General features: G+C 49.7%; 1 protein-coding gene across 1 annotated transcript in view; it reads left to right on the forward strand.

The window, feature by feature from the left end:
* The first annotated feature begins 17097 nt into the window (after positions 1-17097).
* Positions 17098-24588, forward strand: part of Rptor (regulatory associated protein of MTOR complex 1) — a 231918-nt gene continuing 224427 nt past the window's right edge. Inside the window, exon 1 of the mRNA XM_040750158.1 lies at positions 17098-17502. Within this exon, the coding sequence (XP_040606092.1) occupies positions 17341-17502 (162 nt within the window). The 5' untranslated portion in view covers positions 17098-17340. The remainder of the gene's footprint in view (positions 17503-24588) is intronic.

A 24588-nucleotide genomic window follows, 5' to 3' on the forward strand; every position in this document is an offset into this window, starting at 1 on the left:
GGTGTATGGGTCACACTAAGACACAGGCAGCAGCAATAAGGACCACCAGGCCTGTGGCAGCTGTCTCACAGCAAATAATGCCTATTGGGCACTCACTCTGCACCAGGAGACAAGCCAAGCATAATAGAACATGTATTACATACACGTTAAAACATCTAGATACAGATCCTGTTATTTCAGTCTTCTGTGACTGAAGTTTCTTGCCCTGATAGGTCCCACCGCCCTTTAGCTCCAAATAAACTCACAGAGACTTACATTAATTTATAAACTGTTGACGGACGGCTAGGGCTTCATACTGGCTAGCCGTGTCTTAATTATTAACCCATTCCTATTAATCTCTGTATTTCCATGTGGCCTTGGCTTACTGGAGAATGCCTGGACCGGTTACTCCTATGGCGGCTCTCTCCAGCATTCTCCTAGCCCCACCTGTCTCCCTGCCTCTACTGGTTACTGGCCAGTGTTTTACTCATCAGCCAATAGGAGAAACGTGTATACAGAAGGACGTCCCCCATCAGTCATCATGGCTCAGAGAGAGTGGGTAGCCTGCTCAAGGACACACAGCCTGCGCTGAGCCAGTAAAGCTGATGGCTAAGCAGGGGGTCAGCAACTCAGGGCCGTTGGTTCAAGGACTCGGTGACTTCTGCATCACTGGCCATTCTGTAGAGCATCCGAGGCCTGGAGCTTGTGTCCTGTCCCCTGCCAGGCTGGCTCTGGCCTCCCTGGGAAGCACAGAGGCATCCAGGGGAAATGAGGTAGAAGTTCCCTCCCGGCCGCTGCCCCCACCCCTACTCTCTCTCTCCCACTCAATGCTCATCTGGTTCCCCAGCTGTTCCCCAGCTGTTTTCACACCATCAGCACCCAGACGCGTCCTGCCCGCTCCACTCCTGCTTTCCTGTGTGTCAGCTGGGACAGCATGCCCCCCACCGCGCGCCCCTCCCCAGCATGTACAGTTGGCAACCCTCTCCCCACATCTGCCATGTGGGGGGGGACAGGGTGTCAGGGAGACTTTGACTGCAAGGTCTTAGTGTTGGTTGAGTCAACTTGACAGTGACTTTCTGAGTTAAGCCAGTGAAGAGGGAGAACCTTCTGGGGGAGCCAGCCGATAGGTGTACCCATGGCTTTGCCAGAAAAAAAAAACACCTGGATTCCAGATCTGTCAGCTGTAGCTGTAGAGAGAGGCATCAGGAAGCTGAATTGCCACTTTCTATATTAAACATAGTGTTTGCCTTTTAAAAATTTAAGGCAGGATGGGGGGTGGGAGGGTGTCAGTGGTGCGCATGCCTTTGATTCCAGCACTCAGGAGGCAGAGGCAGGTGGATCTCTGAGTTCAAGGCCAGCCTGGCCTACAGAGTGAGTTCCAGGACAGCCAGGGCTACACAGAGAAAACATCTTGAACCCCCCCCAATTTTATATGCAATATGTATGTATGTATGTATGTCTATACACACATATATGTACACGTGTGTGTGTGTGTGTGTGTGTGTGTGTGTGTGTGTGTGTGTGTGTGTGTCCTGACTATGCTGACTGGGGACAGGCAAGAGTGGAATCCTACAGCTGTTCTCCCCTGCATGCCTGGCTTATTTCACTCGGCACGGTGTCCTCAGACTCAGCCTGTCACAGTTGGCAGGACTCCCTTCGTATACAACGAAGGCTGCACAGCACTCTGTGTATGCAGGGCACACGGCTTCTCCATTCACCTCTACCTCAGCTGCTGCCGTGAAGACGGTCATGCATGCGTGTGCCCTGGAAGGCTGTCTCTGGGGAGAATCCGGGAGGGACAGGCTAGGCTGTGGGAGACAGCAGGTGAGGGGGGAGGATATGGAGAGAGGATGAGGGAGGATGGGGAGGACAGAGAAGGAAGGAAGATGGGGAGAAGGGAAGGGACAATGGGGGGTTGGAAAGAGAGGAGGAAGGAGGGAGACTAGAGTTAGAGGAGGAGAGAGAGTGGGAGTGGGGAGGATGGGGAAAAAGGGTAAGGGAGGAAGATGAGGGAAAGGGAAGGGATTCTGGGGAGAGGAGGGAAGAAGGAGGGATGGAGGGAGGAAGGGAGGGAGAGGGAGGGGGAGGAGAGCTGTTGAAAGAGCAGAGTTGGGAGCGGGGATGAAAACAGGGAGGGTAAGCCGGGCGGTGTTGGCGCACGCCTTTAATCCCAGCACTCGGGAGGCAGAGGCAGACGGATCTCTGTGAGTTCGAGGCCAGGCTGGACCGACAGGCTCCAAAACAATACAGAGAAACCCTGTCTCATAAAAACCAAAAAAAAAAAAAAGAAAAGAAAAAGAAAAAACAGGGAGGGTTGTCATGAGACCTGTGACACCTGTCACTGTTCATTGGTATCCCCGTTCACCACATACTCCCCCTCCCCAACCACTCCCCCAAGGCCCAAGACCATGGTTTCTCCTTAACCTTTCCCGAGAGACAGGCAGACTTGAGGAGACCTCTGCGAGCTGGGACGAGTGAGTTGACGGGACTCCATCTGTGTCACTAAAGAACCTGGCTGCTCCGGGCTCTGGAGGAAAGAGACACATGCTGGCACAGAGAGACAGACCCACTGGCCCAAAATGAACAACGTGCTGGGTGTGGTGGCACTCTGGCGGCCATGATGCTACCACCTAGGAAGCTCGGGAAGGAGGACTGCAGGGTTGAGAACAGTTTGGGCTACATGAAGCAAGATTCATCACACATACATACATCATACACATGTACATCATACACCATACACACATGCATCATACATATAGCCCCTTCTCCTTGTGAGGTAGAACGTTCTCCATCTGTCAGCTACATCTGCGTAACAAATAGTCCCATCTGAGAGACTACCTCCACAAGCACGTTGAGCCATTGTTAGCTATTGGCATAATATTGATGCATTGCCGGTCAGCTCCCCGCACAGGAGCAGGGTAGTGTCCACACACCGGGGCACCTAGGACACCTGAGCTGGGCGGTTAGCTCTACTTTACTTCAGGTGGAGTCACCATCCTTCTCCGGAAGGTGATGACAGAGGCTTCTTGCGAGCACATCCGTAGGCTGTGCCGACGGCTGGTGTCCTCAGTCCCAGGACAGAGTGCAGGGAGGGACCACGGTAAAGAAAGGACTCCTGTGCTGCCTTCTGGAATGTTCCGGAAGAAGCTGAGCGCTCCTTGCTCCCCTCCCTGGAAGGGGAGCATTGCTTCTCACACTCTGAAGTTCCCACATCCTGTGATCAAAGTTGATTAACACGAAGGAGCAAACAAATCCACCCTGTGTGCACTAACCTCGGGCAGAGTAGAACGGCGTCTTTAGTGCTCCCCCGGCCCCCCCCATCTCCCTAGGGAGTTAGAGCTTCAGTCTGGAGCTGATGGGCATCAGCAGAGCCCCACAGGCTCGAGTGGAAACTCGAGTGTTTGCGGCGAGAACCAAGCTGGCAGTGCCGGGAGGAGACTTTGGCTGCTGACAACTGTTGTGGCTGCCGGTGCCTCCACTTCCAGACTTGCTCTTTCAGGGTGTGTGTGCTGGTGCACGTGTGTGTCATGTGCATGTGTGTCATGTGCATGTGTGTCATGTGCATGTGTGTCATGTGCATGTGTGTGTCACGTACATGTGTGTCACATGCATGTGTGTGCGTGTGCGTGTGTGTCACCTACATGTGTGTCACGTGCATGTGTTTGCACATGTGTGTCCCGTGCACGTGTCTGTTGTGTGCATGTGTGTGCCATGTGCATGTATGTGTCATGTGCTTGTGTGTGTCACATGCGTGCGTGTGTGTTGTGTGTATGTGTGTGTCACGTGCATGTATGCTGCTGCATGTGTGTGCTGCAAGGTCTCCCTGCTCCCGGATTGGGATTGCTGAACAAAATCCTGCTTACTTGTGCATGGACACTGCAATCCTGTTTATCTAATTTTCACACACGGTGTGATCTACCATCTTGACTCTAAGTAGGATTTATCCGTCCCCAGATGAAGGTGAAAACCAGAGGCTGCTTCACTCACAGGGGGCGGGGCAGCCTCACAGGGCTCAACACACACTTAATGCAGATTCAGAAGACAAAGGACTATTTCCAGCTTAAAATCTTTAAATTGGGGGGTGTCTTGGGGAAAGCTCCAAGGGCAAGAGCACTTGTCATGCAAACTTGAGGTCATGCACGCAAGTCCTCAGAGCCCACGCAAAATATAGATGTGTAGTGCGGACATCTGTAATGACAGAGTAGGATCAGACTGTCTCAAACAAAGTTGTCCTTTGATCACTTGCCATGGGTTTGAATACATGTGCAACACACACACACACCACACATACACACTACACAGTGCATGAATACACACACACACACCACACACAGTGCATGAATACACATACACACCACACACAGTGCATGAATACACACATCAATAACTAATTAAGAAAACACTCTACAGTTGCTGATAGTCTGAATTTATGGCAGTCCTTCCTTCCTCCCTCCCCCTCTCTCTTTCTTTCTTCTCCCCCCACCCCCCAAGGATTTCTCTGTGTTGTTTTGGAGGCTGTCCTGGAACTCACTCTGTAGACCAGGCTGGCCTTGAACTCATGAGATCCACCTACCTCTGCCTCCCGAGTGCTGGGATCAAAGGCGTGCCCGTGCCCCCCCCCAGCAAGAAGTGAGTTTTCTTTAGTTTCCTTTCTGTTGTTGTGATAAAATTCCCTGTTGAGAGGAGGAATTTACAGGAGTAACGATGTACTTTGTTCCCAACTCAAGGGAATGGTCCATCACAGCAGGGATGTCACAGCTAGCATCTGGAACTTGAGGCCCTTGGGCAGGGGGCAGAGGGAGACAAATGCCAGGTCTCAGTAGATCCCTGCTTTTTATGCAGCCCATAAAGGGGAACAATGTGGCCCACTATTAGGGTGGGCCTCCCCCATCTCAAACTAATAAACATAAGTCCTCCTTTGCATGCCCAGAGGCTAACCTGGACACATGATCCCTCACTGGGGCGTCTCCTAGGAGGTTCTAAAGCCTGTCAAGGTGACAACATGAACCATTGCAAAGGTGACCTCCTTGGCATTTAGTGAGATTTCTGCCCTGTGAGAACACAATTGGAAGGACACCGTGATCAAGGTATCCTGGAAAATTCTTGGAAACAGGGACCGGACTCTCACCAGACATTGGACCTGCCCAAGACTCAATCCACAGCTGTGAAAAATACATTTCTGTTTACAAGTTATCAGTCTGTGGTATTTGTTATAACTACATAAAGCAAAAGAAGGCCATAGCCTGGATAAACACTGAAAAACGAGATGAAATAAGTCAAACCCAGCTGGGCGTTGGTGGCGCACGCCTTTAACCCCAGCACTCGGGAGGCAGAGGCAGGCGGATCTCTGTGAGTTCGAGGCCAGCCTGGTCTACAAGAGCTAGTTCCTGTACAGCCTCCATAACAATACAGAGAAACCCTGTCTTGAAAAAAAAAAAAAAAAAAAAAGAAGTCAAACCCAAAGGACAAATGCCCTGTGGTTGGTCCCTGGAATAGTCATTTCCAGAGACAGGAAGTGCATTGAGGATGGTGGGCAGACCGTTCCTGTGGACTGGGGACAGCTTCAGACCAGGAGGGGGAAGCAGAGCGGGCAGTGGTGATGGCTGCGTAGCACCAGTACGCTGAGACCACCGAGCTGTGGTTTGAAAAGCAGATAAATTGGGAAGTTCTGTGTTGCAGATTTTCATTTTGGAAAATGCCACAGTGCACAAAAGAATAAGAGAGAGAGAGACAGAGAAAAAAAGAGGTCTAGTGTCTTTTCCTGTGGTCGTGACAACTCACAGGAGGCAGGTTTATTCTGGCTCACAGGCTCAGTCCGTCGTGGTGGGAAGTAAGGACAGCAAGAGCTTGAGGCACCTCATGTCTCCAGAAAGAGCAACGACTTTGGGTCCTGAGCTCAGTCCAGGGCCAGGCTATGAAACGGTGCCAACTACATGGGGGGGGGGTGGGGGGTGGATTCCCACCTGAATAAACTAATCAAGAAAACCATTTACAGGAGGGCTCCAGGCCAGCCTCTCCTAGACCATCCCTCACTGAGACCCCGTCACAGAAGATTACAGATCCCTCCTATTCCAGCAACTGACATCAACCATCACAGACTCATTTGCTCGGATTGTCAGCACCACTGAAGCTGAGAACAGGGGCAAGCTGTGTATCACAGGGTGATTGGTTGTCTCAGCCTGTTTGTGCTGCTGGAACAAAATACCCGAGGCTGGGAAATTGCTAAAAAAAAAAAAAGAAAAAAGAAAGAAAAGAAAAGAAAAAAAAAGAAGCTTCATGGGCGGTGGTGGTGCATGACTTTGATCCCAGCACTCGGGAGGCAGAGGCAGGTGGGTCTCTGCGACACAGTTTGAGGTCAGCCTGGTCTACAGAGCGAGTTCCAGGACAGGCTCCGCAGAGCTACACAGAGACACCGTCTTGAAAAACCAAAAGAAACCTTTCCCGTCCCCCCTCTTCCCTTGCCTCTCTGCACTGCTGGATGGACCGCGGGGCCTCATGCAGGCCAGGCAAGTGTTCTTCCACGATGCCACGCCCCAGGCCCCGAAATCCATCCCTCGTAGTTTAGTTGCTGGGAAATTCAAGATGAAGAATGGTGCTTGGTCTGGAGCCTGCATGGAAGCTGGGTGCCTGTTGCTCTGGGCTTCTCTGTTCGGATGGGCAGAGGAGAGGACACCCTCACCCTCAGTGTGTGAGCCTCCCACCTCACTCTACGGCCAGGCGTGGGGCTGTCTCCTATCACAAGAGTCCGTTGTAGCCACAGACACAGTTGGTCTCCACTCCACTCCCAAAGGCGGTGTCCCAAGATTCCTCAGGTTGAGGGCTCAGTCCCCAGGGCCACCCTGCCCAGCCCTCTGCCTCTTCAAACCCCAGAGCCAGCCCCCCAGGTGGTTGAATCTTTGCTTCTGGCAGGCTGGCTGTAAGTTGGGAGTCCCACAAGCCCTTCCTGAGCCGCTCAGAGTACTGGGGGGCGGGGGGGGGGGAGAGGAGCAGTCGCAGTTGATTGTAAGGATATTACAGAAGATGCAGACAGAGACACACAGAGCGGGGGATGGGGAGGAGAGATGGGGCTTCTCCTGCCGGAGTGCCCCTTGGGAGCGTCATCCACCAAGCGGTTAGTTTGGTGGTGCCGGGTGGGGCAGCGCTGTTTTGAGAAGAAGGAAAAAAAATGGCGAAGGTTGGTTTTTTTTTTCCTTCCCCTCTTAGCAGTGGAGTGGAGCCCTATGCTTCCCTGCCTCTTGATGGCCACGCTGGCCAGAGATGTGACTCTGAAGCTGACTTACTGCGAGTCTCCGTTTAGGATCCTCCATACTCTTTGCTTTGCCCCAAGAAGGGAGGCCAGGCATCTCTTCCCACCGTCTTCGTCTTCCTTGCTTGGGGATGCCTCTCTCCTCTGCCTCAGAGGTTTGTGAAAAACTCCGTCTTTGTCAGCAGCATTGATAAGGAGGATAAATATCATTGCCCTATGGAGTCCTCCCAGGCGCTCCCATTTTGGGGACTGTCCCTCATTCTGGTCTCTGCATCCTTTAGACGCCACCGTGCACTGTGATCAGAGACCTGCCATTCCTTCTCATACTGGACAGGGACATCTGTGCTGTGAGCGAACCTTGTGGTCCTGTGTGAGTGACTGTGTGGCTTCCAAACAACCCGGGGTTTCTTCTTGCCTGTTCTAGAAGGCTCTTCATTTGGTGGGGATTAATTAATTCTAGGCTGGTCTCAAACTCCCGATCTTCCTGCTTCAGCCTCTGAGTGCTTGGATTCCAAGTCTGCGCCACCAACCCCAGCTCGTCCTACAGGTATTAGCCACAGAGCTCAGGGCTGTGGCGGAAAGCACCAGTCCCCACACTTTCCATTGACCTTCTAGAACAAATTAGCCACAGTGTGAGGCATGGTGATGAGGGTGGGGAGAGACAAAGCTGGAAGAGGGGGTGAGAGGTATCCATGAAGCTTCTGGTAATTGGTCCCGAGTGGGGGCACGGAGAAACCCTGTCGTGAAAAAAAAGACATATCTGCTAGCCAACTCTTGAACTTCTCAGCCATCAGAGCCTAGACCAGGCTGGCCTTGAATTCACAAAGATCTGCCTCTGATGGGATTAAAGGCATGCACCACTTGGCTTGTTTTTATTATTTTTGAGATAGAGACTTGCAAAGGACAACCTGGAACTTCTGATCCAGACTCCAACAGGCAAGCTTTATTTGGTAAAGCACACACTATCACCACAATAAAATCCAAAATCCAAATCATACTCAAATGAAAGGACATATGTATGCATGCACACACATACACACGTGTGTGTGTGAGTGTGTGTGCGTGAGTGTGTGTGTGCGCGAGCGTGTGTCTCCTTGGTGATCACTTATACTGGATGTGCATCTGCGCTCCCCAGGGCCGCCAGACTCCTCAAGAGGCGTGTGCCAGGAGGAAGCGGACTGCTCACTCTTGACACGTCCCTCTGATTAAAAAGTGGAGAGAAGAGAAAATATGGGAGGAAGACGGAGAGTTATGGGGGTGGGGGTGGGGATAATGACTGCAACTATGGCAAAAAATGGAGAAACAAATTACATTTACAAAATTCTCTCCAGCTGACAAGACACCCAGCCTAGAGGGAACGGCACAGGGGAAGGGTGGCCGGCTTGCATGATTCATGAAGGTGGAGTCTGGCCTGGGCACACAGTGTTCCTGTGGCAGGGCCTGAAGGAGCTGCTGTGAAGATGGGTTTTTCTCTCCTGTTCACTCCCTGCAGCCAGCCACCAGACAGAGCCTGCAGTGAGACGGGCAGACCAGACTAGACTCAGCCTTAGCAGCTGGGCTGTCTGTAGCCAGCCACCAAACAGCCTCCACTGTAAATGGTAATTCCAGACAGAAATGGAAATTTTTATTCTCCTTAATTGCTTTTTTTTTTCTTTCTTTCTGGGGTTTGCCTTCTGCAGGAGGAGAGCGGTGATCTGGGTGGCAGACTACCGGCATATGTGTGTTCCCGAAGTCCCTTGTTGGTTATGTCCTGTGGTGGCTGTGCATTGTGGAGCAGGCACCTCCTGATTTCTGGGTGGGGTGGGGTGTCTAGGCCAAGGAGACGGTTCAGTGGTAATGTGCTTGGCACACAAGCATGAGGACCTGGGCTCACGTACAAATGCCAGGCGTGGTGCCGCACGTTCGTAATCTCAGTACTGGAGGGCAGAGACAGGAGAGTCGCTGGGGCCCGCTATTGAGTTCCTGGACTAGGAGGGACTCCATCTCAAAGGGTCTGGACAGCATCCTTGAAGATAATACTTGAGATTTCCTCTGGCTGCTACATGAGCATACACACACACATGTATATCTGCACACATGTGTGTCTGCACACACACACACCTCATACAATCCCTAAAGGGTTCAGCATGCACTATGTCAGAGCTCTGGATCTCGTCCTTGGCGTTCTTTGGGCGCAATGCACCCTGCCGTTGCCTGTGGAGGTAACATGACTCCTGAGACTTCCTGCGCATTCCCAGACTTTCCTAAGCAGTGAACCTCAAAACTGAAATGAGTGCCACTTTTCACTTTCCAAATTAAAAAAAAATCCAGATCTTAAAACTCTATAATAAACATTGTGAAGCCGGGCATTGGTGGCGCACGCCTTTAATCCCAGCACTCGGGAGGCAGAGGCAGGCAGATCTCTGTGAGTTCGAGACCAGCCTGGTCTACAGAGTGAGTTCCAGGACAGCCTACAAAGCCACAGAGAAACCCTGTCTGGAAAAACCAAAAAAAAAAAAAAAAAAAAAAAAAAAAAGAGGACACTGGAATCGACTTTCTCCACGTTACTCGGGTCAACGGTAGGAAGGCCTTCCTAAAAAGTCCCCAGTCCACGGGGCCCATGCTCTCAGCAGAAGGCAGGTGTCCTTGGAGCCTCTGACTTCTGACTTCAACAACTGTGGAGGCCCTTGGGGGTGGCTGTCCATGCAGTCAGCCAGTAAGTCCATTCTCCAATCTCAGGTAAAATCTTATCCTTCTCAAGAACTCTGATGCTTTTGATGGCTGGTAGGTTTGCCAGCTTAAATTAACAGACAAGGCAAAGCTCTGTCATAAAACAGATTTCAGGAACAGGTATTCTAAGGCTTATCTATATCAGATGGTAATGTAATAAAATGAGTTGAGACATTAAAAAGAATAAAGTATGTTCCAGGTTTCTCTTTCATTATACTACTTTTCATAGTCTTAACATTAATTGATAAAGTTCTGATAAGCTACTAATCTAACTCCAACAGAGTGCTAAACAACTATACCACTATATGATCATAACTCAAAATTAAGGTGCTTTTCATTGTACTAAAAATATCTGTCACTTTTAAAATTGTTAATGCGGCTGGGCGTTGGTGGCGCATGCCTTTAATCCCAGCACTTGGGAGGCAGAGGCAGGCGGATCTCCATGAGTTCGAGGCCAGCCTTGTCTACAGAGCGAGTTCCAGGACAGCCTCCAAAACAATACAGAGAAACCCTGTCTCGAAAAACCAAAAAAAAAAAAATTGTTAATGCTTTCAGCCAAGTCTTGTCTAACACAAATATGCTGCTGATATGTCTAATACTAATGTTTTCACTCATGTAAGCTCTAGGGAGCCGAATTTGACCAATCCAAACAGGTCAGATTCACTCCAGATATTTTTCAACCTCTCCCTGGTCCTGGGATTCCCTTTCCTCATCTTGGGACCCCCTCGGGAACCCCTCCCTTATTTTATAATCTTCTGCTGCCTCATCTTACAATCTTCCACTCAAATACCAGAACCTAGGAAAAGTTTTTAACCTAACTTTGTTCTCTACTCTGCTAACATCTTGCCAGATCTACAGAGGTGCCAGAGAGTTCCACACAGCCAGGACTGCGATGGGACAACCAACTACTCAGGATGTGACAACGCCCCAACTTTCTCAAGATGCCCCAAAGATGGTCGACGCCCCAACGTCAGCAGGAAGCAGTCTTAAGATCTCAACATCCAGCCGGGTGTTGGTGGCACACGCCTTTAATCCCAGCACTCGGGAGGCAGAGGCAGACGGATCTCTGTGAGTTCGAGGCCAGCCTGGTCTACAGAGTGAGTTCCAGGACAGGCTCCAAAACAATACAGAGAAACCCTGTCTGGAAAAACCAAAAAAAAAAAAAAAAAAAAAAAAAAAAAAAGAACTCAATGTCCTTATTCCGGAACCTGCCACATCTAACACCCTCACTTCTTTTTAATCATAAATAAAGGCGGGAATGAAAGGTTCAGGCACTACACTGGCCTGCCCTGTTACCTGGCAGGATGCACTCAGGCAGCACTCTGGCCAGCCCAGAGTTCTGTGAGACCCACGCAGGTGCAAAGGACCCCTTTAAAGGACTGACCCCCTGCCCGTGTCTTCCTGTCCATCTCATATCTTTCTCTCTCTCTCTCTCTCTCTCTCTCTCTCTCTCTCTCTCATTCTCTCTCATCTTCTCTCCCTGTCATGTCTGTCTCCCCCCCCTTTTGTTCTCGCTATAATAAACTATGGTTAACATGCTCTCCATGGCTTGTGCTCTGTCCATCGAGCCGGTCCTTATTCCATAGTTAACAACAATCCCGTGTTGGTGATTCAGCCTCCGGGGACGGGGGGGGGAGGCTGTCAGAAGCAGTGGCTAGCACCTTTACTTGCTGAACCGTGTGTATCTATGTCTCTGTGGGCGTGTGTACACAAGTACACATGCTTAAGAAGAGGCATAGTCTGGAAGAGGGCATCAGGCCCCCTCAGAGCTGGGGTTACAGGAGCTTGAGGGTACCCAGCTTGAGTCACGAATGCTGGGATTACACAGCACGTGCAATTAACCTCTCCAGCCTCCCTCTTTCTCTCTCTCCCCCTTCCTCTTTCTTCAAATGGAGAGATGGCTCAAGGGTTAAGAGCCTTGGCTGCTCTTCCAGAGGACCTGGGCATAAATATCTTTACATGTTTTAGAGGGCGGTAGGGAGAGAAGAGACAAACACACCGGGCTCAGCAGCCTGTGTTTTCCACCGAAGGCGATGAGGAGCCTGACCCTTCCTCTTCTCACTTCCCTGTCAACGAAACGTCTGACCTGCCGAAGAAGGTGGCTTGGGTTCTGCTAAAAAACAGTCATGATAGTGAGACAAAAGCAAAGCACCTTGTATCTATTTTGGTTTCTTTTAGACTAAGCGTAGATTTCTCTGGAAAGCCCTGGAGCTGGCTGGTCTCCGGCTTGGAAAACAAGAGCTCAGCGAAGCTCCAGGTCTCGACTCCTCTGACCTCCGGTCTTGCTCTTAATTCTTGATGACAAAACACATTCTCTGCCCTTGATTGATTTGGCGGAGCACCTGCAACACCGGAGAATGACTTGGCCCGGCCTGCATGCAGGCCCGAGGCACAGGGTGTCCGTGCTGGGATGGCCTTCTGCCCGCAGAAAAGGGTTGCAGCAGCAGGCAGGCCCCAGCCAAGCTGAAGGGTGCTGGAAAAGACAGCCACGTCAGTTCTTTCTGGGAAGGGCTATTTGTCTGAGCCCCCAACCCGGACCTCCTGCCCTGCGTGCCCTCCTCCCTTTCCTGCTGGCTGCTGTTACACATGCCCGACTGTCTCTGGGCACCTGTGTTTGTCTCCTTGCTCTCCTCACTGTTTCTTTGGCATCAGGTTGTCAAGGATCCCAAGGGTATGCGTGCTTGTATACATGTACGCATGTCAGTATATGTTCGTGTGTGTACACGGTTGTGTGTATGTTTGTGCATATATGCATGTATACATGTATGTGTATGTTCGTGTGAGTGCATGTTTGCGTGTGTGTCTATATATATATATATGTTCACGTGTATGCATCTTTGTGTGTGTATGCATGTATATGTTAGGTTGTCAAGGATCACAAGGGTATGTGTGTTTGTATACATGTGCGTATGTCAGTATATGTTTGTGTGTGTACACGGTTGTGTGTATGTCTATGTTCATGTGTGTACATGATTGTATGTGTGTATATATGTATGTGTATGTTTGTGTGTGTACATGTTTGTGTGTATACACACGTATATGTTCATGTGTGTGCGTGTTTGTGTGTGAGTGTCTGTATGTGTTCATGTGTGTGTAAGGTACAGATGCTAGAGGCCAGAGGATAATAGTGAAGGGTGTTCACCTCGCTTTTGAGGTGGGAGTCTCTCACTGCACAGTAGCTTGACAAATGAGCTAGGCTGGCTGGCCATCAAGCCCCAAGGATTTGCCTGTCTTTACCACCCCAAGCACTGGGATTATAATGATGTGCCATCTCTCCTGCATTTTTCATTTGAGACAGGGACTCACTGTGTAGCTCTGCCTGGCCTGGAACTCACTATGTAGACCTAGCACATTTAAAAACAAAGCAAAAACCGCGAGACACATGAGTTGCTGGGTCTCAAACTGAGGCTCTCGTGCTTGCAGAAGCTCCTTCCTGACCGAGCATCTCCTTGGTAGTCATGTTTTAGGGCTGGTGAGGGGTGATGTGGTCTACTGCCCTGCGCAGGATGAGGTCCTGCTCCTGCTATCTGTGAGGTCAGTTGTATTTCTGCTCGGCTGAGGTCAGAGCTGGGCCTAGAAGCCCTTCCTCTCTTCCTGCTGGGGTCTGCATCCTGACGCTGTCCGTCAGCTCTCCGTCTCAGCGCACTCGGTTTACAAGCACCGTTATTCAGGTAGGCAGGGGCTGCAGTCGACTGTGGGGTGGGAGGCTGTCCTCAACCCCATCCCCGTTTTCAGGGCTCTACTCAGACCAGACTTTACACAACTCTGGGAGTGTGTAACATGCATTTTCATTACTAGACGGCTTCCGTGAGCCGCTTCATAGAAAGTGCTGTCCTTGCTGATGAAAGATGGAGAGGACACTGACTTGGGACCCACAGGTCCGAGTGGCCGACTAGCTGATCACATGCCACAGAGACTGGACCGCCTAGGCAGAAATGTGAACCCTTTGGTTTTCTTCAGCCTGTCTTTTGTGGCAGAGGTGCCCTGACTTCTGAAAGCGGTGTTCTTCCTAGGACTTGTCTGGGACCTGAATAGAAGCATCCGGGACACATGGAAGATGGTTTCTTTTAAATGACATGATCTCGCACATTCTTCAACCTTCAGGCTGGGAGCTGGGCTGTCAACGTCTCCTTCCTGGCTTTCCCATGAATCATAGATTACAGTCTGCGCGTGACAGGTGGGGAGGCTGAGGGGCGGGGCTCTGCTGGTACCTGCAGGAATTGGTGGTGCACTGCGGAATTGGATGATTTGATTCTTTTGCTTGTTTGTTTTACATGGGATCCCAGATTGTTCTTGAATCTTCCCTGTAGCCAGGATGGCTTTGAACTTCTGAACCTCTGCCTCTATCTCCCAAGTGCTAGAATTGTATAATAAGCTACCATACTTCTGTGTTGTGTGTTGTACATGCATGGTGTGTGTGTGTGCATTGTGTGTTGTGTGTGTATTATGTGTATGGGTGGCATGTTGTTGTGTATGTGTGATATATCTGGTGTATGGTGTATGTGCCATGTGTGTGTGTAGTGTGTGTGGGATGAAACCCAGTCATTGGAGGAGACTTCAGAGAGAGTGTTGTCTCCTGTTCATAGCTCTGACTACATTGCCTAAGTAAAAAATCCAAACCCCAAGTCTCTGTCTTCTTAAACCCCATGATTCAGGGGTCTAGGGTAGTAGGTTCCATTGCAACCTAATCTCTTTTTTATTTTTTTGGTATAAGTTCACATACGCTTTTGTGTGTGTGTGTGTGTGTGTGTGTGTGTATGTGTGTGAGTACATGTGTGCATAGGTCAGAGGTCAGTCGTAAGTATTGTTCCTGGAGATGTATTCACCTAGATTTTTTTTAAAGAATTTATTTGTGTGTGTATGTGTGTGTGTGCATGTCTGTGTGTGTACCCACAGTGGCTAGAAGAGGGTGTCAGAGAGCCTGGAGGTGGAGTTGCCTGTGTTTGTGAGGGTTTAATGCCACGGCTTTTCTGTGTCTGCGACTTCCTGCAAAATGGTTGCAGTAGAGACCTTTGCAGCCCAAGGTTGGAGGAAGAACCATGTGGGTATGGCACCTCTGGGCATCAGGACTGCAAAATAGGGCAGAGGAATAAGGTGGAGGTAGCATGAGTTGTGATTTCTTCTGGAGATCCTGGAAGTCCTAAAGCCTCTGTGGTGACGATGGGGACACTCTGAGGTAGGTCTCCCTGTGTCATGGTCCTGACTGCCTTGGAACTCCATTTGTAGAGGAGCTTGGCCTCGAACTCACAGAGATCCTCCTGCCTCTGCCTCCCTAGTTTTAGGATTAAAGGAGGGTTCCATGCCTAGCTTGGGAATTTTTTTTTTTTTGGTTTTTTTTGAGACAGGGTTTCTCTGTGGCTTTGGAGGCTGTCCTGGAACTCGCTCTGTAGACCAGGCTGGCCTCGAACTCACAGAGATCCGCCTGCTTCTGCTGGGATTAAAGGCATGCGCCACCAACGCCCGGCGGAATTTTTTTTAAGACAGGGATTTAACTGGGTCGTGGTGGCACATGCCTTTAATCTCACAATTTAGGAGGCAGAAGCAGGTGGATCTCTGTGGGTTCAGGGCCAGCTTGAACCCACAGAGGGAACAGATCAAGTTCCAGGACAGCCAGAGATACACAGAGAAACTCTGTCTTGAAAAACCAAACCAAACCAAAACAGGGACTCACTCTATAGCCTAGACTGACCTAAGCATCTTCACAAGGTGGTTTTATCCTTTCAGTAGTTTTTGTTAATAGTGCCATCCAAAATTTGCAGTTCAGAAACCTAAGACTGAGATCACACAGCTTGAAACTTCTCTAACAGAGGCTCCTCCAACACTAAAGCTGGAGGCAGAGATGAGATGGGTCCCTTTGCCTGCCTGAACTGTAGCTAAAGGTTAAGAATGTCTCAGTAAGCACCCTGGTTCTGCAAGGCTGACACCACATGTCACAGTTAGTTTATATTCCCATTGCACCAACACAGTTCTCAGGATATGTCAGTAACTGAGATTTACTGAGTTGAGACAGAGCAGGAATGCGCCAGGCTTGCTCCAGTGAGCAGACAGGCTTTAGTGGTCTGTACATGAAGCTGTAGCCAAAGAAGTAGAAACTGCTCAGACAAAAGATAGATCAGACAAAGATTCATAATCAAAGACTAGCGGACGTGGCACACACCTTTAATCCCAGCAGACAGGAGGATCTCCGTGAGTTCGAGGCCAGCCTGGTCTACGGGGTGAATCCCCAGGACACACTGTTACACAGAGAGATACCCTGTCTTGAAAACACAAAAACAAAAACCAAAAAAGGACCCCAGTCTTATGTGTCTACCATCAATGGCTCTTTCTGATTTTTTGTTTTAAAACACATTTTAAAATCAGGACGAAACAAAGTGGTCTTTTACTCTACTATAAAGGAACACAGCTTTGTCTGTCATAGCAAAAAGCTCTTAAAGATAACTGAACGGACATAGTTTCCATCGCAGGATCGATTTGATTTTTTTTTTTTTTTTTTTTTTTGTTAACACCAGTCTTCTGCGCTAGTGGAGATCAACTAAGGCGCAAGGACGTGGTAACCCGGGTAACGGAGTGGGGGCGGGGAGGACGGGACTCTGCCCTCCCAGCCCTCCTTTGGGGGAGGCATGGGGGGGGTGTAGAAAGAAAGAGCGGCGAGAACGCTTTGAGGAGGTTTGGTTCACCGGACGCGCCGTAGACAGCGGTGCATGCCGGGCCCTGGGCAATATGGCGTCCCCCTTGGTGTGCTGAGGAGAGGAGTTTCACTGTCGCTTCAGAGCAGAGGGCAAAACTCCCCGTGACCTCCTCAGCGCAGTTTTTCCCCCCCGGTGTGGCTCGCAGGCCCGTGCCGTGCGTGTGTCGAGGGCTCATCCCCGGGGCAGGAGAGAGCCGCGAAGCCGGAGGCCGTGAGGACCCGGGGTTGAGGAGCCGGCTGCGGGCGGGCACGATGGGCCGGTCCTGGCCCCGGTTGCAGCCCCTCAGACGAGTGCGGGACCCGCAGGGCTGAGAGCCGGCGGGCGAGCCCCGAAGCCGCCGGAACCCGCCGCAGACGGGCCGGGCGCAGTCGGAGAACCGCGGGGCGGCCCTGCCCTGCCCGTCCGTCCGTCCGTCCCGGGATCCGCCGAGGCGTCGGAGGCCCTCGGAGAGCGGGCTCGTCCCCAGGCCCGCAGCTGCTGGTTCCTCCCCCCCAACACACACACCCGCCACGCCCGGGCTCGACCCCCACCCCGCCCCCTGCGCCTTCCCGCCCGGAGCTGGAGAAGCGGACGCGCCTTCTCCCCCCTCCAGCCCCCAGATCGCTCCCGGCTTCTCCCTCACACACGGGTCCCGGCTCCCCCGCCGCCTCGTCGTTAAGGCTGGAGGTCCTCGAGCGCCTGCTGCCCAGGACGTCCCCTCCTCCCCCTGCGCCCCCGATGGAGTCGGAGATGCTGCCGTCGCCGCTCGTGGGACTCGGGGAGGAAGAGGAGGCCGACGTCGCGGACTGGAACCTGCCCCTGGCTTTCATGAAGAAAAGGCACTGCGAGAAGATCGAAGGCTCCAAATCCCTGGCGCAGAGCTGGAGGATGAAGGACCGGGTAAGCGGGACCCCCGCCCCCCACCGTGGCACCTCTCTTCGGAACTTGGGGAGTTTTCTTTTTTTTCCCCCAAGAGTCAGAAAGTTCTGAGCAAGAACAGCTTCTTTGGGGAAGGAAAAAGCAAAACAAAACAAAACAAAAACTGGTGGTATCTCCAAGCCACATGTTGCACGCTAACTAAAACCCCAAAGCTATTCCAGACTCCGGTTGTGGCTGAACCTAGGTGTATATGGCTGGTTTGGCTCGACGACGTTACTTCGTTAATTCAAACGAAGTTTTTAATGCAGGAAAAAGAGAAATTACATTAGGAACTATTGTACTGTAGGATATTTGGTAGCCTTAGAGGAAAGACAATTTGGGAAATAACACTGGAACCCGCGTGATTAGTCTACTTTTGTCGTCTGATTTTTTTTTTTTTTTTTTTGGTTTTTGGAGATCGGGTTTCTCCGAGGCTTCGAGGGCTGTCCTGGAATTCGCTCTTGTAGACCAGGCTGGTCTTGAACTCACAGAGATCCACCTGCCTCTGCCTCCCGAGTGCTGGGATCAAAGGCATGCTCCACCACCCCCCCGGCACACAGTTAGCCTTTTTATTTTTAATTGTTTACTCCTTCCGGGCCTCTTTCATTCCTGTGAACTTTTCAGTATAGAAGAGAAAATTGGGGTTGTCGTGTCATTTGTTTCTGGTTTGTGCGTATGTTTACAGGAGGCGGTTGTTTTAGACATGCGTACGATGTTGAACGATGGACATAGTTCTAGCAGCGACCAGTGTTTTGGTTGTTGATTGGGGGCCGAAGTTTAGAAGGTTGTAAAAATTCAATCTAAAGCAGTGTAGGTTGGGCATGGTAAGGGCTTTGCAGGCTGAAGCAGGAGGATCACAGTCAGTTCCATACCAGCCTGAACTACTGAGTGTAAACCTTGTCTCAAGAACAAAAACAACATGGATAATCAAAGCTGACGGTTGAGGGAGACGGCATAAAGTTTGTCTTGTGGACATATCTAGTACTGGCGAGAGAAAACATTTTTTGGTTGCAATGCATTTATAAAATCTGTTTTCAGCAGGGCGGTGGTGGCCCACGCCTTTAATCCCAGCACTCGGGAGGCAGAGACAGGTGGATCTCTGTGAGTTCGAGGCCAGGCTGGACCGACAGCCTCCAAAACAATACAGAGAAACCCTGTCTCGAAAACCAAAAAAAAAATCTGTTTTAAAGCGATTCTGTTTTTTTTTTCCTATTTGTCAGTGGAGTTTTCATTTAAATTTTCACTTCTCTTCTTTGGAAATGTGATTTCTGTTGCCACCCAAACGTGTACTCAAACTGTTTAAGATACATTAATGGGCACCTTGAAAATTAATTTTTTCAAGTCAGGCTTTCGGTGTATGTAACCTTGATTGCCTTGGAACTCTGTCTGTAGATAAGGATGGCCTTGAACTCAGATCCACCTTCCTCTGCCTCCGCTTCCCACGTGCTGGGATTAGAGGCATGTGTCACCACCATCACCAGGCTGCACTTTAATGTAGGCATTACTTTAAAAAACATTTTTTTTTTGAGACAGGGTTTCTTGTAGCCCAGGCTGGCTTGCTATGTAGTCAGAGATGACCGTGAATTTCTGATCCTGGGCTGGGGTGTGTACTATCATGTCCAGTTTTATTGGTGCTAGGAATCAAACTCAAGAGTTTTGTGCATGTAAACAACCCTATTGTTGTTGTTGTTATTTATTATTTGTTTTTTCAAGACAGGGTTTCTCTGTGTAGCTTTGAGGACCAGGCTGACCTCAAACTCAGAGAGATCCACCTGCCTCTGCCTTCCGAGAGCTGGTGCACCACTAATGCCTAGCACAAAAGACTGTGTGTGTGTGTTTGCTGGGTGGTGGCCTTTAATCCCAGCCCCTAGGAGGCAGAGGCAGGCTAGTCTCTGGGTTTGAGGCCAGCCTGGTCTACAGAGAAACCCTGCCTGGGGTGGGGGTGGGGGTGGGGGGATGTTAGTTCTTAGTAACTCCTGAGTTGCTATTCAGAAAATCAGGGAAGACAGTTTGCTGCCTCTGGCCTTTTCAGGTTGTTCAATGAAGAGGAAAATTGTCACCTAACGTGTTCAGTAAGTTTGTGAGACTTGCTGTCACAGGGTCTCCTGAATAGAGGCTGCAGGATGGAGCGAACGGCCATAAGAGTGGGAAGGTGGCACAAATGAATGAAACTGGGCAGCTTAGAAGCGTAGCTCATGCTCAAAGACTAATCAGCCGGCTGGGTGTCTGGTGTCTGGTGGCTGTTGTTCTGTGTGCCCTCCTCTTTGGGGAGCTAGAAAGTTTTTTGGGGGGGGATGGCCCTTGTTTAGTAGTTGTGGCTGCTGCCTTGGTACTTGCCGTATAATGCAGGCTGGCACCTAACTTGCAGCAGTTCTTGCTTTAGTCTCCTTGAATGCTAGGAGTTACAGATGTGCATCACCAGGGCCAGCTTTTCTCTCCTTCCTTCCTTTCTTCCTTCCTTCCTTCCTTCCTTCCTTCCTTCCTTCCTTCCTTCCTTCCTTGCTCGCTCCCTCCCTCCCTCCCTCCCTCCCTCCCTTCCTTCCTTCCTTCCTTCCTTCCAGATCTATTTGTTTATTTATATGTATATGAGGGCGCTATCTGCATGCACGCCTGCAGGCCAGAAGAGGTCATCAGATCCCATGACAGATGACTGTGAACCACCATGTGGTCGCTGGGAATTGAACTCAGGTTCTCTGGAAGGGCGGGCAGTCAGTGCTCTAAACCACTGAACCATTAATTACTAAGTGACTTTAGATTGTTGTTTGGTTAGTTCTGTATATGGGTAATGCTACATATGTGTATCAATAGTGTTTGGGGAATATAATTGTCAAGTAACTAGAAACACATGAATTAGAGTTAAACATGGGTCTTTCATGGGCTGGTGGTAAAAGGTTGTTATGTTTTACTGTTGTACTTAATAGTTCTTACAGGCAGGCTGAAGAGGTGGCTCAGTGATGAAGCAGAACTGAAGATCTCACTGAAGATCTTTAATGCAGGGTTAGACCTGAGGTTGAGACAGAGAGGAAGGAGCTCAGGAGAAAGAGAGAGCATGGGCGTGTGCCCCTCAAAGAGGACTGAAGCTGGGTGTGGGGGTGCTTGTCTTTAGTGCTGGCACTCCCCAGACAAGGGCTGGTGGATCTCTGAGTTTGAAGCCAACCTGGTCTACAGACTGAGTTCCAGGACAGTCAGGACCAACCATCGAAAAAAACAAAAGCAGAGTCAGAGAAAGTAAGTCATACCCCCAAATGGGCTCCTTATGTTAGAGACACAATTCTTAGCAGCAGCCATCTTGGTGGCTCTCAGGTTAACCCTCCCCCCTGCCCCCTTTTCTCTTTTTGGATTAGTGAGATAAAGATAAGCAAGGTGGTTCTGGAGATGTCTTGCATAGAATTAGAGTCTGATAAGGCAAAACCATGAGCCATTAGGGTTGCACAAGGAATTTCCTTCATATCTTTTCCCCGTAAGTGAGAATTCTGATGAGATTCCTAGAAAATTGCAGGGAAGGGAGAAGGGCCACAGGCAGTTAATTGTACTAACATTCTTCCTGGCAGGAGGCTTCAGCCAGATTCCTGAGTGAGGGCTTTCTCTCCCTTTCTCCTATCTTCCTGTTCTGCCTTTGTGGACGGACTAACCCACTGCAGACTTGTAGGGGAGGGGCCAGCTACTGAGTTAATGAACACTGTGACTCGCCCTCTTTGGGTATTAGGTCTATGTAGTTGGAAGACGTATTTGTATTCTTGAAAATGAACCAAGCGAATGTTTTAAGGAAAACATTGGACAATGTTGTTGCCAGTGAGATTTGAGCATTCAAATGAAAATTAGAGTTTGAAAAACCTTGGGGAAGTTGACAGATCTAATACTTAAAGAGTGCTCTAATGAGAACATGATGTGAACACATGTATAGCTTTTTTTTTTTTTTGGATACTGTAGAATGGAGTATAGCAACATTTAAACGTGTTTCTAGGAACCAATAGGCCAATGAGGGCTGTGTGGGGTGCGGGGCCACAGATGCTTTAGCATTCAGATGGGTTCAGCTCTTCACAGAGCACCACGTACTGAGCAGCCGATTGTTGCTGGGATGTCTGCATCCTCCTGCCCTTTCTGGCTGTAGGTCTTCCTCTTGGGAACGAGGTGGACACACGTGTTAGATGGACTGCAGCTGTCCTCGCCAAAGCTACAGGCTCAGGAGACTCACAAGAATGGAGAACACAGCCTCTTGTCTCACTAGCACTTTTGAAAATATTCTTATTTTTCACAGAATGTTAGTTGTTTGAATAAATAATGAGTTTATAATTACTTTTAAATTAGTTAATAACATATTACATTTGAAAATGTTTTGCCCTTTAATACAGAAAGTGTTGATGAATGTAATTCATTAAAAAAACCTCTTTGGGGGCCTCCAAGACTCTTTAGAAGAGCATAAAGGGCGCTGCTGGCAAAAGTTTCAGAGGTGTGTAGTGGAGGAGGTCGGGGAGGTCAGGTGGTGACTTAACTGACATTAGAAGAGACCAAAAGACTTAGCTAGTCTGCTACTCACTCACTCACAGACAGGGTTTCTCTGTGTAGCCCTGGCTGTTCTGGAACTGGCTGTTCTGGAACAGGCTGGTCTCGAACTCACAAAGATCCGCCTGCCTCTGCCTCCCGAATGCTGGGATTAAAGGCGTGCGCCACCAACGCCCGGCTCCAGCTGTCTTTCTAATATCTTTGCACAAGGCGCATATGGGGTCTCTGCATTGGAGCTGGGTGTGGCTTGCCTATGCTGTGTTGAAGCATGTGTGATTGGGCAGTCACTGCCTGACATGTAGCCTCAGAGTGACTGCCAAGGCCATGCTCCAGTAGCTCTAGACTTTCATGCCTGCCTTGGTTTGTGCGTGTGTGCTTGCGTACGTGCGTGAGGAGACCACAGTCGGCCCTCTGTGAGCAGGAGAACTGTTAGTTGTTTTGAGTCATTTCAGAAAGGTTGAGTGTTTGCATGAGTTGTACTCTGTCCTCTGGGTCTTGCTGCCTAGGATGATAGATGGTCACCCACTTATGATACACTGATGTGTGTGTCAGTGATGATGTTTATAGGTGAGAGTGATGCTGTTACTGGGAATTTCATATCAAATAAATTTGTCACCTGTGTTGAGTCCTGTGTATGAAACAGAAATCTCACATTTGTAGTAACGAGTTGAGAGGTCATCTGTAGGGACTCGACTTTAGGGAGCTTTAGTTGGATCCAGCCAACTTGCCCAATTCGTACCTAAGGGAGGGTGGAGGGTGTGTGTGTAGGTGGGGGTGTGGGGGTAGGGGTGGGGTGGAGTGGGGGTGTGGATTGAGAAACAGGTAAAGATACTAAGGAAAAGATAGAGTTGGGAGGGAAATCCAGTGAATACTGAACACCCCAGGTTTATTCTTCAATGTTCTTATATATCCCAACCTAAAATGGGAAGACTTCTTTATCATGATACAAGGAACAAACAGACTTTCTTAATTCTCTGAACATTTAGTAACAGTGCCTTAAAGTAAATCGGTTAGGCCTTGAGGGTTAAGAGTAACCACACCTTAGATCAAATCTCTTGTTATTTAGATAAGACATCCAAGCCTAAGACCAAATATCTTACAGTAGCCATGTTTTAGGCCTTTAGGTCTTATGGCTTTAACCTTGGAAGAGTAAGGATAGTTTTGAACTCCCTGCCCTTAAGCCAGGATGATGGGAAGCCATTTTTATGGATCCTGACACGTTGACCAACATTAAATTCAGCTGCTCCTGCCTGGATGCCTGGGGAATGTCAAACCCAGATTTGTGCCTGGGGGTGGGAGTAAAGGGCTCAGGGGGTGACAGCAGAGATGGAGGGGGCTGTTGGTAATCTCAGTGCGACTGAGACCCGAGTCCTTGAGGGTGGAAAATTTGGCCGCCACAGCAGAGTGCAGGATGTTTGTCCCTTCAGCTGACCTGAGAGAGGTAGGTAGAGTCAGGAACTCTGACTGGGATGTGGGGTTAAATTCAGACTTGCCCAGTATGTGCTGATGGCCCAGTTGTCAGTTCTCTCTTCTTTTGGCACTGGAAGCCCATGAGGCTGCCCCTGAGTGTCTCATGTGAACCTCAGGAGTCAGAGTACCATCCCCTAGAGTTTAAGCATCTGCTTTAAAAAATGTGCCATGTTTATTTTCAACAGTGTGCTGTGAAAGAGTCCCAAAATGGGTGGAAGCATCTCTTCCTCAGTGTCACCTGGTAGAGTCTGAACTAGAGTCTATGCAGGGCAGCTTGTGGCCCTGTGGACGGACCCTCCTGCTATTCCAGACACGAGGGAGGAAGGTGTTTGGTCGCTAGTGATGCTGGTTTCAGTAGAGCAGAAGTTTGACGTCTTTAAAGGCTAATCTAATAAGTGGAAATGGCATTGTATGTTAAACGCTGTAGTGTGTCAGGCACTGGGGGTTTGCTGCAGAGAGGCAGAAGAGGGAGCAGCCACAGGGGCTCACAGAAGGCCCCACGTTAGCTGGTGCTCATTTACCCAGACAGCAGTTCTGTTCCTGATGGGGTCTCTTTTTCTCAGCTAATGCCATTTGTATTTTTGAATTTTGACGTATTTATAGACTTACAGAGTAGGAGACCAGTGTAGTGTACCTCAGATTCAGGGCGCCACCACTGCCTGGCTCTAAAAGAGCTTTTATTAGAATTTCCCCACCTTATCCTGGCGCACAGCTTTAATCCCAGCACTTGGGAGGCAGAGGCAGGTGGATCTCTGTGAGTTCGAGGCCAGCCTGGATCTACAGAGCTAGTTCCAGGACAGCCTCCAAAACAATACAGAGAAACCCTGTCTCGAAAAACCAAAAATCAAACCAAAACAAAAAGAATTTCCCCACCTTGGATAGTTTTTCTTTTTCTTTCTATTTTCCCTATGGTAAGATTTTAGCTATGTTTAGACAGTGACTTTAACAACATCCACAGCCAGGCCAGCCCGATCTACAGAGAGTTCCAAGACAGCCAAGGCTGTTACACAGAGAAACCTTTTCTTGAAAAACCACAGACACACATACTCTCTCTCTCTCTCACACACACATACTCTCTCTCTCTCTCTCTCTCTC

This window comes from Mesocricetus auratus, unplaced genomic scaffold, assembly GCF_017639785.1.
Source record: "Mesocricetus auratus isolate SY011 unplaced genomic scaffold, BCM_Maur_2.0 Super-Scaffold_100007, whole genome shotgun sequence".
Classification (NCBI taxonomy): domain Eukaryota; kingdom Metazoa; phylum Chordata; class Mammalia; order Rodentia; family Cricetidae; genus Mesocricetus; species Mesocricetus auratus.